Source organism: Platalea leucorodia (assembly GCF_965183815.1).
Source record: "Platalea leucorodia genome assembly, chromosome: 3".
Taxonomy (NCBI): Eukaryota; Metazoa; Chordata; class Aves; order Pelecaniformes; family Threskiornithidae; genus Platalea; species Platalea leucorodia.
Window position 1 is genome coordinate 33,964,202 of NC_138825.1, and position 20,113 is coordinate 33,984,314.

The window sequence follows — 20,113 nt, forward strand, 5'->3', positions numbered from 1 at the left end:
GGTCCTCTGCCTGTCCCTGCTGGGACACGTACCCCATGTGCGAGTCCTTCAAGGCCTGCACTTCCCAGAAAGGCAGCCGGCAGGCAGGGCCGGCCTGCAGGCCTCGGGCTCGACACCTGGCTTTTGGAGGGCCGAGGCGAGAACGAGGGAAGGCGGACAATAAAGGCTGTCAGTGCGGGTTTTGCCCATGCTGCTGAGGGACGCGGGGCTCGCAGGAGCTGCCCGGGCCTTCTGCCCCGGGAGGGCACGGCGGGGACGAGGGACCTGCGGGCCGCCGGTAGCAGCGACTCCCTCCTCCCGCCCTCCACGGCTGAGGGGAGCGGACTACAACTCCCGGCGTGCAGCGCCGCACCTGCGGCCGCTCTGATTGGCTGCCTGCTCCCCCCCGCCCTCCCCCGCGTGACGGTGCGGGCTGGCTGGCGGCGGCGCCGGAGCCCCCCGCCTGTCGGGGGCCGGGGAGCCGCATGGCGGCGGCGGCCTGGGGCCGGCGCGGCGGCCCCGCGCTCCTGCGGGGGGTGCTCGGGGCAGCCCCGGGCCGCGCCTGCAGCTCCGGGGCCCCCGTGAGGGCTCCCTCCGCCGCGGCTCAGGTGAGGCGGGGCGCGGAGGGGTCCGGCGGGGTGGGGGGGGGCTGTGAGGGGAGGCCGGTGCGGCGCCGCGGGGTGAGCGGAGGGTTTGGGGAGGAAGGCGGTGGCCGGGGCCGGCGGCCGGTAACGGGAGGGCGCTGCTACCGGGGGCGGCGGGGGGCGGTTTGGGAGGCGTGCGGCGGACGGAGGTCGTGTTTGGGGTTTTGAGTCCCGCGCCGGTGCCTTGCGCTTAAAATGAAGAAAACGTAGTTCGTGGAGGGGCCCTTGCGACAACCCGGGCTTCGCGATCGTCTGCGGCGTAGGGGCGCCGCAGCTGGAATCGAGCGGGGCGGACGGCGCCGCAGCTGCCTCGTGCTTTCTAACAGCCATGCAGAATTTTGCAACCTGTCCCAGACCGATAGGTAGTTTGTGTGGTGGACGTGATTGCGTGAGGAGGGGGGAGCCCACAAAACATGTAGTAATATATAATTCCATGCCCTTACTTTGTTGAACCGTCACCCGTACTTTGAAAGTAAGTGGGACAGTCAGTTTCTTGGACTGAACCACTTCTGTGTCCCTTCCCCGTCAAAGGGGAGATTACACAACGGCATGTGATCTGCCTAGGTCAAAATCAAGTGGTTTGGCAGCTTTCGGTGGTTGTGCTCCGAGTGATCACACGAGCTTTGCAACGAAGCGGTTGGTTTGGTCTCTGACATGAAACCAACACAGGTGTTGCCCCGATCAAGCTCCTCCTAGTTTAACAGTTAAACTAGCATTTAACTGGGGTCCATCCCCAGATGGATTCGGTCTCTTGGTGTCCGAATGCAGGAGAAAAAGCTGCACAGAAAGGCAAAGGTTCTGTAACTGTCTAGGAGAAATAGGGTACGACATGCAGAGTAATCCCAGCTGGGACGTGATTTATTGATTTACTTGCAATTGCATGGCTGGTTTTAACAAGCAGAATATAAGCTAAAGCTACTAGTGGCAGTCTTTGTGTCACCAGAATTGAATGCATTCACTGCCGCTTACTTATTTACAGAAAGTCAAATGGATTTGTGTGTTCCTTTATCGAATGTTTGCCTGGCTCGGGAGTCTAGAAAGGTTATTGAGTTTCTTTTGTTTTTTTCTAAACCACGTGCTTTTTTATAAATTTGGATCAGAATTACTTTTAACTACTTTCTATAAATTGAGTAGTTCTAACGTACATTCCGGAAAACTTTTGAGAGAGCTTGATTACAACATCCATCTCTCTGAAAGCCCTGCTCCCTTAGGGGACGAAAGCCACAGTGGTTGGAAGAATGGGACAGGTGATTTGTGTGTGTGGCATACTAACGGTGACAAGTGTGCTGGGGCACGGTGACAAGTGTGCTGGGGCACGGTGACAAGTGTGCTGGGGCACGGCTGATGCCCTGCAGGCCTGAGAAGCAAGCTAATGCAAAAGCAAAATCAGTGCAAACTTAGCAACTATACAGTGATAATATACTCATTGCTCCTTTCTGTTCTCGGTCTCTCCCAGGATTCCTCTGTAGAGAGGAGCAATTAGCATTACGGCCATAGGGGACAGTAAAATGTGCTTTCGGAGGACAGGATGTTCAAACATTCAAACCAATTGTGAATACTGCTAGACTATCTTCTGGGTTGGATCTGAAAATGTTCACGAGTTCTGTTTAGTTTCATGAGATTTCAGTTGGGTGTGGGGGGTGCAAAGGGAAGAAGAGAGCGCTAGACTCTCTGTATTTCATCCCCTTTTAAATGGTCCTTCCAGCTGTGGAAGGAAGACCTCTGTAACTCAGGAGCTTCAGGAGACAACTGAAAGACTATGTCCAAGGCCATGCATTGTAAGCCTTTGGGTTAGGTTACAAACGGTGGGGTTGGTGCAGCTGCTGTATTGGTATTGTGTGGTGAACTTATGTTCAACTTATGGCCTTTTTAGCCTGTTCCCACATGCTGATTTTTGAGACAGTAGGAGAACGTCTGTGTGCATGCTATCCATTCTGTATCCTGCATTTGCTATGTGTAATAACACTTTCTGTGAATGCTTGGTAAGTGGCTCCCTCCAGCAGAAACACTTAATAGCTTTTATTTGTGTTTTGAATGCCAATTAAGTCCTTATAATGTTCTGTATATGAAATATGTGGTGAAAATTGATGTATTTATAGAAGTAGAATGATACTGACCAGATAATCTGGCTGGGCAAATCTGAGGCTGTGAAAATTCATGTCAATTTTGAAGGTGAAATCAGATATACCTGGGAAGCTGATCCTAAATTGCTTACAAATAAAACACAGAACTTGATCAGTTTATTATTGGAATGGTTAGTCCATATGTTTCAACCTCTTTGTATCCTAGTATTTAAGATACAGTTGTCAGTCTTGGAGATGTGCACAGTGTGGAGTCCCTTTTTCTAAGACTAGATAAGGGCAGGTAGCAGCAGGCACTCCAAAAGCAGTGTTTTCACAGTTACTTGGTGGTGTACAAGCATTTCTTGGCTAATTCACAGTTATCAAAGGAAAGTCTGATGCCATCCTGTCGTCTTGTACACATGATGGTACACGTACAAATTGTATTCTTGAATTAAAAAAAAAAAAAATCATATAAGATTACATATTTCTGCTACAAAACTGTGTATTTTCCAGTACAATAGAAAAAGTAATTTGTATTACTTTTTTTTTTTTTATTGTAAGCTGGAAGTTTACGTGCAAAAACCCCAGCTTTTTGAAACAAAGGAGGAAGATGAGAGTCCTCTTAAGATAATGAGGCTTCAGAGCAATAAGATTAAGGAAATCAGCATTTTTTTTTTTTTAATCCTACTCTAGATGTATCATTTCCAGTAAAGCTCTTTGGCATCCTGATACAAAGTTTCATTTCAGCTTCCTCCATCTGTTTATGTGGATCCTGGAATTCAAACATAACCACCTGAAATTTTCTGTGGCCTCAATGAAGTCTTCATCACTGGGATAAAGGGGAGAGCCCGGCTTGTCTAGAAAGACCTTATACGGCCCTTATTCTTGGCCAGTCGCGTCTGAAACTCTGTGTCCTGGCGCTCCAGTTTGTGGGTAGCTGGTCAAAGTCCCTGAGCAGTGTCTCTGTGCCAGTAACCAGAACTGTAGTATGCTGTTTGGGGTCAGCTGTTGGGCAGCAGCTGCTGAGCCCTCAAGAAAAACATTTGTCCTGGACTTCTCAGCTCAGACCTCATTCTGGCACTTGGCCTACTTAGACCTGTTTCAGCCTCTGTGGTTGTCTAATTTCCAGGTTGAACAAGGACGCTATGTCACCGCTTCCCTACGGGCTAAGATATTAAATGTGAGGCGTGAAATAGAAGAGCTTTTGCTGAGCTGTGTCCAGGATGCTGGCGCAGCAGCGTTAGGTACTACAGTGAGGCGGCAGCACTGATGCGCAGACCCAACAGGACTGCAGGAGCTGAAAGAGCCAGGGGGTGCAGGAGCAGCGCTGACAGTGTCATAAATACACAGGTTGTGGTGGTCCCCGAGGGCTGTCCAGAAGAAGTGTTTGCAAGCATTACTGTTTCATAGTGAACAAATATCACTGGGGATAAGGTGAAGGTGGAAGGCTAGAGCAAGTATAGTACTCAGTCTTCAGCTTGATAAATAGACGAGAGCTCTGTTCTCTTCCCCCTTGTGTTTAACTGAGCCTTTCCAGTATCTGTCAGTTTGTGGTGTTCCTGGTGGTTTTTAATGCCTCTGGTGACAGCTTCCAATTTTGCTGCATTGTTAGAAGAGTTCTCCTAGAAATCACAGGTGAATTGGCAGGTCTGAAGGGCTGACAGCTTGTCAAAATATAGCTGCTAGGTGCAGTCATCTAAGCTCTCCTTCTTTCAGTACTAGTATAGAACATAGGATTGACAGCCCGGAGACTGAAACTGTTTTTTCACGGATCAGATTAAGCTCACCTTGTGACAGGGCATACTCCTCCAATGTGCAGAAGTGTCTCCTGTCAACTATGGAGAGAGGGGAGTGGGGACTTGGGGATTATAGCCATTCCTTTTGAGTGAAAAAGTTATCTGTTTGGGCATTGATATGTTAAAATACCAACAAACACTCATCTTTTCCAACTGCAGGGAACTGAATAACCCTTTTCCTGTAGACTGGGAACTGTAGCAGGCAGTTTTTGCTTTCTCCCTGCTCTGATAGCTCTCACAGAGGCTGCAAGTGAGTAGGTCCAACCTCACCCTATTCTTCCCCTTAGGAAAATCCTACTTACATGACTACCTGAGAGTGTGCTTCATCCTCACCCTGAGTTACGAGGAAGGCAGCTGAGTTTCCGTCTCTGATATTTGGCCTTTCCTGTGGAACTGATAAAAATATGAGTCAGTGCTAGGTGCAGTGGCAGTTTTGGTAATACAGGATCCACTCCCAGTGGAGCTGAAGCTGATGCTACTGAACTCCTCATGGGTGTCTCCTAATTCCTCCTTGCTGACATCAGACTGGAGAGAAACGGAACTAACAGCTTAAAAATTCCATCTCCAGTCACTGTCTCCTCCCAGACAAACCCATCTCTGTACACAACAAGAAGTTGATGGAAAGAAGCTCTAGCAGCTCTGGTAAACTTTTTTCTTTTCCCCATCCCAACACCCTTTGCAGCAAGAGAGCAAAAGTTCGTTATTTCCAACAGGAACTTTAAAGTATATTGACACCAACTGCCTGCTGAGTGCCTGTTCTTTATGTGCTGCTTCTTGCCAGTTTGCTTCAGAGTAATTAATGAAAGGCAGTATTATTCCTTTTACTTTAGTTTCCTTGCCTGTAGCAGCCACACAGGTGGGTGGCAGACCAGGAACGGAACCGCTGGCTCCTGCATCCCACTCGTGGTGGCTCCTTCTGGAAAACAGGAAATTACTTTAAGCATATTATTGTCCTTGAAAAGAAAGTATACAGTTTTGGCATCCATTAGATACAATCATTAAAGTCTCCCTCTCTTGCCTGCTTTCTGTCAGGGAGGACAACTTTTCACTTCTTTTAATGTAATTTTGTAATGCGCACTCTGGAAGGGGGAGGCAGGAGGTTTGTACTGTTCTGTCTTCAAGTGGAGTGGGTAAGGAGGCCCGGTCCTGAAAAAGGTGCAGAAATGAGTTACTGAAAAAGAAAGAGGGGAGGAGTGCTCCTACAAGAAGGGCTAAAATAATTTTAATAAGCATGGGAGTCCTTCCCCTCTCAAATGTGAACACCTTTCCAAAATAATAGGAAGGAGAACATTAGAAATCCACCAAGGCCAGAAAGCAGTGCAGTTTTCAAGAAAAAATACTTGTGTTTTTTTCAAAGTTGGCAGTATTTAAAATTTCTTCAGACTTAGTCTGTTCAGGGGTGAGTTTTCTAACTGGAGAAGAAGCAGAAATGAAGTCTCAATATTTAGCCGGGCTCTTCGACTTAACCCTGCTTGTACTCTGAGAAACTCTCACAATAAGTGCAAGAGCCAGCGTTCCTAACAAAGCGAGCTCCCGGCTTGGGGTTTCCTGGGGAGAGTAAAGCTGTGTGGAGCTCGCAAACAACCCGCAGGTGCCCAGTCTGGAGCGTTTCCCTGGGAGGATTAAAAACCAGATGACCTGTTCTGCCTGTGGCAAAGAGGGAGATGTAAGACTGTGTGTAAGTGAGAGCAGCGCCGGTGGCTGCAGAGGGGTCGGTTTTTGCAGCTCTGGTCACTGACACCTTTGGTGCCACAGGAAGGGAGGGGCAGGCCTGGGGAGGGCTGGCCTTGCGCCCCTTATCCCTCTGCTCTTGTGGCCGTTTCAGAACAAAAACTGAGACCGATTTCTTTCTTCCAGCAGAAAAGCAATTACTTGGAAACTAGTACTGCTGTTTTATCAGGGGTAAACAGATGCTTTCTGCGCTTAGAAATCAACCACTTCGTGTCTTCTGTAACACCCCCCGCTGCCAGGAATGTTCCTAGACAACTTCTCATCTAACCACAACGCTGTTTGGATCAAAAAGTGTAGTGGATTGTTTAAATGCTGGTGGAAAGATTGTGCTGCCAAGAAAGACTGCTCCTGCTTGTAAGTTTAGCAGCAGCTGTGGTGTTAGCGCAGCTGGAGTCAAAATTGCTGCAGCTACTGGTGGCTGCAGTTGGGCCTCTCCCCAGATAACGCTTGCCGCCTGGCTGATCTGGTCACTGAGGGTGTCCTCTCCACCCACCCCCAAATCCTTCGTACAAATGCTTTCAGAATAAAATGTTTTGAGGAAGCATACCTGGGTTGTTCAGCATTTTAGCTGACCACTTCCAGACTTCTCGCTAGGGCTGTTTGGAAATACTGTGCAGGATTAACTCCCATGGTTACTACCAGTGATGACCAGAGCCAGGGAGATGATGGCCGTGGCTATGTGTGTTTCTGCCCAGTCCCTTGGCATCGTATCATACATACCGATTTTAGTATGTCTGGAGATTTCACAGGTCTGTTTTTCACTAGATGGAAATCATGACTTTTGCTCAGTTAAGCAGTTTGAATACTAGCTTACGTGTCATTTCATCCGGTTCCTCATTCTACATCTTAAATTTATGTCCAGACTTTATTTAATCCTTTGCCTGCTGCAGCCTATCAAGACTAGCCAGCATGATTTTGACTTGAGACACAATTCTGCAGCTGATTATTTCCCCCCTCACTTTTTTAACTTTGTGAACACCATGTATCCAGAAATGTTTTTGTATGTGCTCTTTCACTGGAGATGAAGGTCCAGGAGTCCTTTAGCTTTCTTCCAGTTTTGTTAGCTGGCTATTAAGTGCCTGTAAGTGGTTAACTAACAAGGACACAGTGAAGGTAGTTCCTTTCATTATTTTGATCCTGTTCTCTCTGTTTCATTTTGTGAGGCTACGCAGCTGGCCTCTGTCAGAATTATTAAATTGGCCTCCTGTAAAACGTTAATTTAACTGGGATATAGTAGATGAAAAGACACCAGACTTGGCAGGGTTTGGATGCTGTTGTTTGTGCGTGCTTTTATGTAATGCCTGAGCCAAGTATCCACCAGCTGATTAAAGTACGTTGGTAAACTTTTGCTTTTCTGCAGTACTGTGATAAGAGTTGGTTCAGTTACTGTATGTTTCACTTAAGGTATAGAAATATTTTCCAAAAGTAGCAGAGGGGTTTCAGCTGTGCTTTTACAGGTGTAGAAAAATCAAGATATAACATGGTAATTTGAAAGTCATGGGCTAAAGGCAGTGAGACTCCCTGCGTTTAGACCTTGCTATAACCAACAGTGTTCTGGTGTTGATGGTAATGATGTTTTAAGGATGCTTGATATAAACTTGAACTGTGTTAATTTCCAGTAGCAGCTACTAATTTGGGATATTTCATTTGATACCTTCAGTGATCAGCCCTCATTCTGGAGGGCAAATACTCAGTACTTCCTGAAAACTGTGTCGCTCTGTGTTGCTCACGTGTTACACTGTGCTTTAAAAACCCCCAAAATTGTAAATAAGAGATCACTTTTAATATTCACTTCATGACTTTATTAACTAAAGACATTAAAATTCTGAATCTCTTTATGCAGGCTTGAACAGGTGGGGTGTTCAGGATCATACATTTCTCTTTCAGTCCCACTGCGCCCTGCATTATTTATCATCTTTTAACTGAGACAAGCTTTTTGGAAGTATTCTGTTGTATGGATTTGGGCAACAAGACCTTGTTGGAAACGTTCTTGAAACAGACATCATGAAACATAATTGTGCACAGCAATAATTTGGTTTTGCTATTAACAAGATGTTATGTCTTGCACATGGAAGTCGGTAGGGGCACAGGCAGAGATGCAGTATTTCATCAGCTTTTAGTTCTCTTGTGCTGAAGTGCAGGGAGGGACCCTTCTATATGATTTCAGTTATCTGAAGGCTGCAGTGAGATTGGGTGGTCCTGGATCATTGAATCCGGAAAGTGAAGAGACACGCAATTGAAAAAAGCTGCCTCCTATTCTGCACAAAAAGCCTGAAGCACCTGTGGCAAAGAGGCTGTATCTTAAAATGCACGGAGAAATTGTAGTACAGTTCCATGGAATTAAGTAGGGTGTGAAACTTAATAAATGGCGAGTTTTGACCATAAAGTCATGGGTTTTTCTTGTGCAACTGTCCCTGTGGGGAAAAATGGAATAATAATTATCAGTTGAGTTCAAAGTTAGTATTTATACAGTAAGTCGATTGGATAACTATTCAAATATTTAGCACTTGCTTGTTTTCATTACAGGAATTGCAAGGCTCAGGAAGAGGACGCTTTCTACTGGAACATGCTGTTCCCTTCTCTGCTTTTTTGACGGACAGCTTTGGGCGTCAGCACAACTACTTGCGAATTTCTTTGACTGAAAAATGCAACCTCCGGTGTAAGTGTCTCCTTTCTTGCACAAAGCTCTTATGCGCCATATTGTGCAAAGGCCCAGAATTGAGTTAGGGTACTTACTGCTGTGTTGGCCCTGTGCTGTTTCTTTTCTTCACAAAGTAATGGTAAAGGATAGATAGAGACTGATTTGGGGCTGAGCTGCTGGCAGGATGGGGAAGCAGGAGCAAGCCTAGGGATCTGCCAGAGACGGGTGGGAGTGACAGGTCTTTCATCAGACTTGGTGTGGTTTGGATGATGGTGCTTGTGGATGTTTGTATGCCATACCCAAAGTGTGTGGTAAGCATGAGAGCTTGGACCTAGGCATTCCCGCAATTAGGTCTGCAAAGTTTGTGGCAGTGTCCCAGTGCTTGCCAGGTCAGTTTGGTGTCTCTGAATGCAGGTTAGATAGAAATATGATCAGCTTTTCCTTCAAAGCAGATCCATTGTAATTTTGAGACCCATCAAATGAGTCTTGGGTTTTCTTCTGAAGGAAAACAGGAAATTGTTAGGGGATTGCTTGTAAGATTTGGTGTATGATCTTCTCTGTATTTCAGGAAAGCAGAGTCATTTGACGTCCATTAAAAACAGTTGCACTTGGTGCATTTTGCCCATCAATATTAACTGCTGCTGGTTATTTTTTTCCCCCTGTATTTCTGTATTCTTTGTTTCAGGTCAGTATTGTATGCCAGAGGAAGGTGTTCAGCTGACCCCTAAATCAGAGCTACTTACTGCTCAGGAGATAATCACTCTAGCCAGACTGTTTGTGAAGGAAGGCGTAGAGAAGATCCGACTGACAGGAGGAGAGCCACTTATCCGTCCCGATGTGGTTGATATTGTGGGTGAGTTCCCAATAAATACAGTGTGTTTCAAAGCGACTTGCTATATATTGATCCAAGAACTATGCTTGTAACTATTTACTAATACAGTCCAGCAGCCTGAAGAATAATTATACATTAAATGACAGTGCTTTTTCCCAACATTGTGAAATGCCAGACAGTACCTTTCAGAAAACTTCCAGTTGTGCTCTTCTGCTTGGATGGAACTTATGTCTCACAATGTTATAACAGCTGAACTTAGTGTTTGTCTTCATATTCAACAACTACTAGAATAGCTTGCAGTAATGCAGCCTTAGGGTGAAAAATCAAGAATTGATGTGGCCAGGTCCTCACTGGGGAGGAACAGTTGATAACGTGCTTACAAACAAAACAGGTTTTCTTTTGGATTTTGGGGAGGGTGTTTTTGTGGTTTTGTTTTGTTTCCTTGATAACAGATGTCACTTGCTTGTCTGTGGTTAATAAGGAATGGTTGAAATGCCTATGTTTGTACAGTTATTGATGAAGACTATTATTTCAATGGAAGATAAATTACTGGGTAATTTTTAGAAGTCTGTCTCCTTCGATTGGTATTGTGTTGACTGACTGTGCCTGTTTTTTTTCTTGAGCCAGGTGCTTTTTTCCCTGTCCAAAATCTCTTATGTTGTGGACATTACAATAGCTTTGTGTAGTGGCAATGTATTAGATTAAGGCTATGTAGGTGGGTGCACTTTGGTGTATTGTAGGCAACTGAACTTGTCTGTTTTTGCGTGTATATTCTTGTAAGTACTGAAGATAAGCAAGGGTTAATATGGAAGATGAAGGTCTTGAAAGCAGAGTAACTGCCTACTGATAACACCGAGCTTTGGTGTAGAAAACAGTTGGTCTCTGCTCCTGCTTTGTTTTGTTCAGGATTTGGAAGACCTTTATAGTCTTTTCCAAAGGAAGCGGCAGAGCAGTGTAGTATGTAGAACTGACCTGTTCGTAGCTGGAAAAGGTACGGCTAGAGTGAGCTGGCTTGGGTCTCCTTCAACCTTGATTGTGAGGAGTCCTGAAACTGCACTACCTTCATCTTTCTGGAACTCTGGAATACCATTCTCTAGGGGATTTTGTCCATGCATGATAGGTTATTTTTTTTTTATTTAGGATTGAGAGTGCTATGTGCCCTTCAAGAAACCTGTTTCTTTCAGGAAGGCATTCCCCATTTCTAGTAATAATAGGTATAATTATTTCTATCTGGCTTTTGCCAGCCAAAAGGGTGACAGGTTTATAAAATAGGTTGTATTTTAAAATACAATAAAGCTTTACAGTTCAGCATATAGTATTGGCATGAAAATGACTTGAAATCAATGTCATCAGTGCAGAACTTTCTTTCCTAGTGTATGCACCTTTTTGAGTTATCAGCAGTAGCTGATAGCTTTTTATAGTCAACACAGCTACTCTGATGTTGAGGGTGTAAATTGAGTAGCCAGGCCACTGCAAAATAAATATCACGTTGCTGCAATTCTGATGTATTGCTATTGGAAGGATAGAAAGCTTATTGTGCTGTTTGCTTTACTGCAGTGATAGAATTCTCAAAGGTTTATTTCTGTGGCTGAAAGAGGGAGATGGATCTTTTTGAACCACTGGGCTTTCATTATGCTGCCTGTGTTCTTGTTCACAGCTGAACTTTGACAGATTCATAGTGATCGTTTTAAAGGATGACAAGAGAGTAGTGATCTTGGGGTAAGGGTAATGGACGTTAAGATGATTGTCCTGTTGCATTAGTTCATTCTGTCATGAATTTGTATTAGCCTGGCTGTTTTTTTCTAAGGCATATTGAAAATTGGCAAATTAAGCCTATAAACACTTTTTGTCTTCTCAGACTTTTGTGTTACTCTATGGTGCACAAGTTTGGGATTAAGATAAAAGTCTCAAAACTAAATAGATCATGTGTAACAACTATGGGAAAACTCACTGAAGGGAAAACAAGCTCAAAAATGTGTTCTGCAACAGTGGAGTTAGGCACCTTTATTGAGGCCATCTTAGCACAACGTACTGGTTTGGGCTGGAATAGAGTTAATCTGGATTTCTAGATGGTTTGTAGAAGCCGGCTACAATATCTCAGGTGCTGAATAGGGTTGAGATTTAAGTTAGGTTTGTTTTCAGCAAACATTTCTCTTAACCATAAATGGTCTGTGAAATACCAATAAAGCTCAAAAATAGTAACACTGGATTGCTATTACCATATTTTTCTAATACTCAAGTTCAAACTTTTTTGTTGTTTCAATGAACAAATGTGATTTGAAGCTACTGTAGGAGACCATGTTATTCAGAGACTTGCTACAGTTCTTTAGATTATTTCAAATCTTCTTTTAATGCATGCACATACATAAACTATGACTCAGCAAGTAACACTTGCTGAAAGCTAAACCATGTCCTGGGGACTGCTGAAAACATATGTTTGAGACTTTTCTGAAGCAGCTGACAGCGGAATATAGAATCCGTCTCCTTTGGGATACTCAAAGTTTAAATTAGCACCGGATATAAGCTGTGTGATAGCTGTTTAACAGTCTGAGAAGTATACATCTCCACTGACAAAATCATTTTCCATGGGGTGGGGGACGGACAGTTGGATGACTTTTTACAGCAAAATACACATTTCAAGAGTGAAGTGATGCAGGGTAGACTTATTAATTCATGTTTTAGGGGATACACATACCTTTTCTGGACTCAATCAGAAGTGCAATTGAGGAAACAAATGGAGGAGAATATGTAAGAAACTTGTTTATTTAAGAAGATGCTCCTGATCCTAAAGGAAAAAGTAAATGTAAAAGGGTTTACTTGATGGCTTGAGCCTGACATGTAAGCTTTTATCTTCATGCTATTGAATTACAGCATCTGTTCTGTTTCCTTGTCTACTTGATAGTTTTATCAGTTGCCTTTCCTTGTACTGATTGTTGCTAAAGCAGTGACCAAAGGTCAGCAAACAGACTTAATACAGGTCCAAGGTGAGTTACAAAGTTATGAAATCTCTTTAATCCCTTTTGAATTTAGAGGTCATCAAGTCAAGAAACCAAGCAACTGCAAGTGTTCCACTTCTTAGCTTGCACAAATAAGGCAGAGTGTCCTAACTAACTAGTCCTTTTTAACTTGTTGGTCTTCGTGTTAAGTCTCCATCTCTAATCTCTCACAGTTGACTTCTATCCAATTTGTTATTACAGGTGGTTCCACGTATTAGTGTATTTCCAGTGCCTCATCCTGTAGTCTGATGAGGAAGAAGCTGCATTGGTAACAGCTGCTGCCCGCACTAACTGACCTAATCAGCTGGTGCTACTGTTTTTAATTTTTCCATTTTAGGCTGCAGCATGGCTTTGGTTTTATTCAATACCTTTGTGCATCTTACATTTCTAGTAATGAAGCCTGTATGGCAGCTAGTCTTTTTTTTTTCTCTGTTGTTGTGTGTTCTGAGGCTGTAAATAAAAGTGGTGGTGTTCCTATGCTATCCTCTGGGTGCAATGTGTATCCTATGCTTTCACAAAGACTAGGCTGCTAGTGGTAGCTAGTGTTAAGTAATTTTTGGCAAACTTGGGCCAATAGAACTCATCCTCTAGGAAAAGGTTATTCCTGGTCAGGAATTTTGAGAGGTGAATGCCGGAAAAATCTAGTTCTTAGAAAAGATTGCTCTTTCGTTACAGCCTCAGGTTCCAAATGGCTTTACAGGGCTCCTAATCATGTTGCAAAATGCTGCTGCTGTAAGCTTGAGCATCTTTGGTGTGACCCGGCTTGTCCCGTGCCAGAGTTTTGGGCCCAGCTTAGGGTGAATGTTTTGAGAATAGCTGGGAAATGAGATAAAGCAGAAGTAAAGCCCTTATCAACATGAACAAATAGAGGTAAATAGGGAGGGAAGAAGGGACTATGAAATATTTGTGCTGTAATTAAAGCTGCCTCAAGAGTAAAGGTTCTTCAAATATTTCTCAGCTAATTAGGGTGGAGGCTATGAGAGAAGGGAAGGGGGAGAAAAGAAAATTACCTTGCCTTGGCTCTACTTCTGCAAGTGATTTATGAGGGTTTTTTTCCTATTTGTTATTGTACTGATAACTGGAGGTTTGAAAAGCCTGCCTCCGGAGATCTGGTATGCTGAGGATTTCTGCATTTGGCTTACGAGGAGGCAGCTATTTTCTAAATCTTAGTCTCAAGATATTAACTGTTTCTTACGTGGTTTTCTTTTGTTAGCCATTTTTTAGTGTCTTGCGTAAGCCCTCTTCAGTTGGCTGGGCTACCGCTGTGGTGTCAAGTGCAAGTGTTTTGTCCCTTGGGTGTTGTTGCCTTGGATTCTCTGTAATGGTCTAATATGTTGACCTTTTTCTGTTTAGTTAGGAGTATATGTGGTATTTCTTTCAGCAGTTTAAAGTCACTACTGCTGGTAGCTACCTCTGGGTTAGAACTGGTTTTTGGTAAAGCATAGCAGGAGAAATGTTGCTAGATAAAGGCAGCTAGTTCAAGTGTCAGGTGTGGAAGGGGTGACTTGCTGCTTATTATTATTGCACAACACAGAATTCGGTTTGCGAAGCTAGATTGAGGGAAAGAAGGTAAACAATCAGAGGCCTTCTTCCAACAATAAAGTAGCTATTTACTCTAAGAAATGGAGAACAAAATTAGTGTGCATTTTCAGTGTTCTTTTTAAGCAGTTTTGCTTGCAGTGAGCTACTGTCTTTCATACCTTTTGAAATGGGTTTGTGCTAAAATGGGTCTCAAACCAGTACAGCTGGAAGAAGGCTGAAGCACTGAAGCATCCATGTTTTCCTCACACCCTCAGTGATGTTTTTTTGTTTGTTTCACAAATCTTCTTTTGGGTTTTCTGTGTAAGTAACAGTTGAATTACTTCTTTTAAAGTGTCCTTTTCACTTTTGATTTTCCTAGGTCAGCTGTACAAGCTAGAAGGGCTGAAAACCATTGCTGTCACAACCAACGGGATCAACTTAGCCAGATTGCTGCCCCGATTGAAGGAGGCAGGACTGAACGCCATTAACATTAGCCTGGATACTTTGGTCCCAGCTAAATTTGAGTTCATTGTCCGGAGGAAAGGTACAGGCTTGTCTTCTAAGGCAACTGTGTTAACACTTGCAGTAATGTTGTGAGTTGTTTGGTATGTCTTTCACACTCAGTTATTTTGGGAGGGGAGTGAATTGCTGTCCTTCTGAGGGTAGGAAAAGTAGTCTATACTAGCTTATTTGATGGTGAGTCTTTCCTTCTTTCTACAACCCTTAGGCAGGTAGAGCCCCTTTAGTTGGAGCTGGTGGAGTAGAAGATGCTCAGCTCAGCACAGTCAGAGGGACTGTGACTACAGCTGCCACTAACTGGCTGATTACTGGTTAGTCACAGATATCAAGAGGACTCTCCAAATCTTGTATTGGTCTCATGTGCTGCTGTTCCTTAATCCTGTTCAATGTTCCCGCTATAGCAGCCAGGAACTAAGATGCCACAAGAACTGAACTTCTTGTCACAAATAGTGGCAGTTTCTGGAAGTTATATTTGGGGCATGCTAGCAGTGGTCTCACCTGTGATAAGTGATGTTTCCTACCTCCACTACTTTTTAATAGGAATAAACATAAACCGTGGCTGAGGTTATTTGAGGAGGGGTGCTAGCTTTGTAACTTCCCTCCAGTTGAGCTGGTAATTCCAAACGAGGTTTCAAACATGCTTGGATGTGCCCAGTGTTACAGATTCTTGTTTAAATGAATCCTTAAGCTCATCATGAAGTTCAGCTTCATGGTTGGGCTTCTTTCCAACCTAAAACTGATTCGATTTTGTATCGTTCTGTTTCTGTCCAGTAATGTAACTTTGGCTGTCCGTGAACTTCTAATTCAGACAAAACCTCCAAGTAGCCACTAGATGGTGCAACAACGTAAGATAAACGTAGGGCAAGGGCTGTCGCAATGTGGGATGCTATGAGAAGTAATTTCAACGTTTAAATCACTCAGCTATCAAATCGAAGTTCTGCTGACAGGTGCAGAAAGGTGTCCTTGTCTACAGTCTCTCTGGGAGCACTTCTTCATGTTTCTACATCATGGTGCAGAAATCTGTTCCTGTCATAAATCTGACTGGAGCGTTATCCTTCCAGCATAGGCAGTTGCATTAATCTGGTTGTGTCATGGCACAGTTGGCTCCCAGAGATGTATCTGGGAGTATCTAATCACAAGCAGGTGTTGACTGTGCTCTTTCCTTCTGCTCTCTGCATTTGAGTGTTACCTGGCTTGTGACACCCCCTGGAACCAAGCCCTTCCTTTGCTACTGAAGGGGCAAACCTGATCCTCCAGCTTCCTGAATTATATGGCCACAGCTCTTCATATCTGATTGGAAGCTGTGAGGAATGTGCTGCTTATAAAGTAAACTAAAAGTTATTGGGGGATGAGGGTAATTTTTATTTGTATAAATGTTCTCATCCTCCCTTTCCCCTTTAAAGAAAAAAAGGTCTTTAACCACAAAGAGAGAAGTTGCTCAGCTGAATAGCATAGAGAATGAACAGGGAAGTTTCTATGACTCAATATTTTTAAGGAGGAGAATAAAGTCTCCAAATCATAGATAATTTTTTTTTTTTTAAGTGGAGATCAGGTAAAAAGAGTAATGCTGAATTGGGTTTTTTCTTTTGTTAAGGGCTGAAATTATGTAAAAATACTTTTTTATTGTTTTTGAGGGTTTTTTATTTAATAGGAGATTTCCAAGTATGGAATGAGCAGAGAATAAAGTGCCTGCCCTACTGTGCTACCCTGTCTCCTGTGTCAGTTCCAGAGGCGACAAGATATAGCTCTATTAAGGTGAGAGGGATTCCTGGTCTTAGACTCCTACAGGCTGGTAACTTCTGTGGAAAGTAAAGTGGAAAGTGGCATCTGATTATGGAGCTAACCAGGAGCTCAAGAAACTTGGAATCAATTTTTCTGCTCCTCTGGAAACTCATTCTAGGGTTTTAAGAAAAGGCTGGAATTTTGTATCTCTGGTGCAGGTGACCTGCATTACGCCTGCTTTTATTACCAAATGGTTGGGGTAGAGGGAATGGCTGTGAGATGATCACAGATTTCACTGATGTGTGAAAGCACATTAGAGGACCATAATATTTCTACTTCTCCCCATCTACCACATTCTAAGGAATGAACAAATGAAAAGTACTTTCTTGCAGGTATCCAGTCTAAGCTGTTTCACAGCCTGTCCCTTCTTTTTTTTGTTCAGTACAAGGAAAATGAGATAATATGGTACTGTAATTGAATCATTAAACACTGGCTTGAAGCCTTTCTTCTTGTAAGGATTAAATGTTGGGAGGTGTTGTCCCACATAGGATTGTTATGGATGTGTCTAAGCTTCCCTGTGCTTTAATGTTGGCTAAAGTTATGATTTCAGAAGAAATCTAAAAAGATGAAAATACTAAAATTTTTCATTGGGTGGAAGAGAAGGGTTGACATTTTGAAATATCAAACAAAAACCTAAAGAACTTCTGTGCCTTGACAATATTTCCTGACACAGTGACATCTAGTATTCATTTCTGCTCTAATATTTTGAAATGTTTTGGGTTTATTCTTTTTGTTGTTCCATTACCACACAAGGACTTTGATCTAGAAGGGATGTTTCAATATGTATGGCAATACAAATGAACTCCTAACAGCTTTCCATAATGGAAAAACAGAAAACAGTTAACATCAAAATATGAAATGCAGTTACAGATTTTTATTTTTTTACTGTAAAAAATTTTTATTTTAAGTAATCACCCTGCCCCCAAAATCTTTTAGTGGAAACAAGCTCATAGTTGTTAAACAGAATAGCTTACTTTTTTTGTTGTTTGTAGAGATTTTTGGTAGCTGTTCTATACCACACTCTTGTGCTAGCGTGGCAGGAGACAAGAGGCAGAACTGGGAAGGACATGGAGTTAGATGCATTGCAAGCTGTAATCCTGTTCCATACCTCTACGGCGAGCTGAGCCCAAGCATCGAGTGTTCAAACAGGCAGAGTTTTTGATCTGCTGCTTGCTAGTGATTGCTTCCTGGCCTTTTTAGTGAAGTTCAGGTTCACCTTTCTGCAATCCTGAAGTTGCACATAAGGTTTTCTGAGCTGTTACAGAGCCTTTTGATCCCATTCGTGGGTCTGGGATGTGCTTACAGCAGCGTATCATTATCTCTGTTGCCACATTCAGCCTGCGAACTTGCTTAATGGGAAAGCAAGCTGCTGCTGGTGCTGCAGGCTTCCTGGGCACGTGCAAAACAAGGAGGTGCTGAAAGGAGAAGGGTGACAAGTTACAACTTCAAACAGTTGTTTGCAAGAGTTAGTTTACTGTCTTCTCCTTGCTCTTCACCTCTCTTTTTGCAGCCAGGACTAGCATTAGGACCTGCTTATAAAACGGTTACCATCCTCTGCTTTCCTGTGTTCATGCTTCATAATGCCTTTACCAGCCAGAAAGCAGTTAAGTTTAAGTTTCGTGTCTCTCCTCCCCCCCCCCAGCCCCAATCTTGAATGCATCCAATATTAAGTATGCCCAGAATATTATTGAGTTATTCCTGGTAAAGCACCTACAGATTAATGAAGGTACGATCTCTTTACTAGGCAGTCCAGTCAATATGAGATAGGGAAAGGGGGGTGATGGACCTACACAGAAAAACATATGACTAGGAACAGCACAGGGATTGTCAGCACAAACTTCTGGAAGGTATTGCCCTTTTGCTAGCATGCATAAAGTATTTGCTGTTGAAGACTACAGCTTTGGAAGAAGGAGCTCAGTCTCATGCAGTGTTTGTTCTCGCACACCTGGGTTTAGAGTGCAGAACAGGAGGGGAACTTAGTCTAGCACCTGACAGGGCAGGAGAGGCATTCACAAACAGGGCTTGCAGCCGAGCACGCCCACTCACCAGCAGCGCGTACCCAGAGCTCGGCAGCTTGCCGTCTCGTTCTTGCTACTATCACCTCGCCTTCTCTGCCAGCTGGTGAGTGTGGCAGGGAAGGAATATGATGTCAAATGTAAAATTGATGGCATGATGAAAGGTCTTAACTTTGTTTAAAGTTGACAGAAGGTGTGGTTTGAATGAGATGATTAAGAGGCTTTCCTAAAGGCCTGTGGAATTCCAAAACTGCACTGTTGCTTTTTTTTTTTTTCCTTCCAAATTTAGGAGGTACGTGTAGGGGTGAAGATACTTACCCTAAATTAACTGTATCTCTGTGTCTGGGAACAGCTGACAAGTGTAGGCCACACTAAACGGTAGGGTGAGGCTGGGCACTTCATTCCTTGAAGCCGCTGCAGTTTCTGACATCTTTCATTTGTTTTCAAGGGTCAAAGGCCAACTGAATTGCTTTCCTAAATGCTCTAATCCCCCCCATGTTGTGCTCACCAATTTTACGTGTTTAAAGTAGTCATAAAACTGATGATCCTGTAAAATGCTGCCAGTGATTTTCAAACTAACGGATAGACAGTAGCTTTGGGAAGCCAATTACATCCGTAGCCAGGGATGAAGAGGGAATTGAGGGGCTTTTGTTTGTTCCTAACCCCACTCCCCTCCATACACACTTTAGAAAGATCCTTTTAAAATTCACTTAGCGATATTGCTGTCTGACTGAGAACAGTGAGATTCTGCCAGTTTAGTGAAGACACATGTGCCATTATTATCAAATGAACATTAATTTAGTATTCTTTCTTCATTGCATCTGGAGGCAGTTCACAAATGCTTGCCACTCCCTTTAAGAAGAACCTAACACCAGGCAAAGCTGAAGTATGGGGAAGTGGAGAATCATGTGCTAATGATACAAGGATGTCCAAAGATGCAGAAAAGCATACCAGTATTTTTGACTACCCATATACCGGTTAAAAATCTTCTCTCAGTGACTTGACCACAGTAACACTGGCAGCCTTTGGGGAGGGGGTGCGCGGTGGGGTGTGTGTAGCATTGAAGTCTCTTTACTTGCAGCTCTTCTTACTTGCAGCCCTGTCTATTGAATCAGATGGGTTTTTATTTGTCATCTTTTTGTCTTGTACTTAATAACCTCCTTTTGCATTCTGTTTTTAAACAAGAAAAATAAATTTTTATTCTTTTTATATCTTAGGCTTTCACAAGGTAATGGAAGGAATCCACAAAGCCACTGAACTTGGCTACCGTCCTGTTAAGGTAAAGCCAGTGTTTATTTACTCTGGAGCTGTTGTGTTTTACCATAAATGGTGATAAAAGATACAGCTCACTTGATGAGGAATTTATTATTTTTCCCCCTCTGTGAATAATTTTTGGTCACACCGAAGAAAAATTGTGGTAGATTGAAGATCACATCAAGAGGTGATGGGGGAAATTCACATTATCTCCTCATGCAGCTGAGGGTACCGGTTCGCTCTGCCACAAAGCCTGTTGATGGCCTAGCTGCGGGCTACAGGGTGGTCCTGCTCTGTGCTTGCCTCTTCCTACCCCTTCTATTGATTTGGCTCTTGTCTG

General features: G+C 43.4%; 1 protein-coding gene across 5 annotated transcripts in view; it reads left to right on the forward strand.

Moving 5' to 3' along the window:
* The first annotated feature begins 461 nt into the window (after positions 1-461).
* Positions 462-20,113, forward strand: part of MOCS1 (molybdenum cofactor synthesis 1) — a 31,962-nt gene continuing 12,310 nt past the window's right edge. For 3 of the 5 annotated variants that reach the window (XM_082307853.1, XM_082307854.1, XM_082307857.1), the window contains exons 1-5: positions 462-587; positions 8,740-8,872; positions 9,540-9,707; positions 14,583-14,747; positions 19,737-19,798. In XM_082307853.1, the coding sequence (XP_082163979.1) occupies positions 465-587; positions 8,740-8,872; positions 9,540-9,707; positions 14,583-14,747; positions 19,737-19,798 (651 nt within the window). In that variant the 5' untranslated portion in view covers positions 462-464. Of the gene's footprint in view, positions 588-4,794; positions 5,125-8,739; positions 8,873-9,539; positions 9,708-14,582; positions 14,748-19,736; positions 19,799-20,113 lie in introns of those variants that run through there. The other 2 variants (XM_082307856.1, XM_082307855.1) reach the window with 2 other exon arrangements.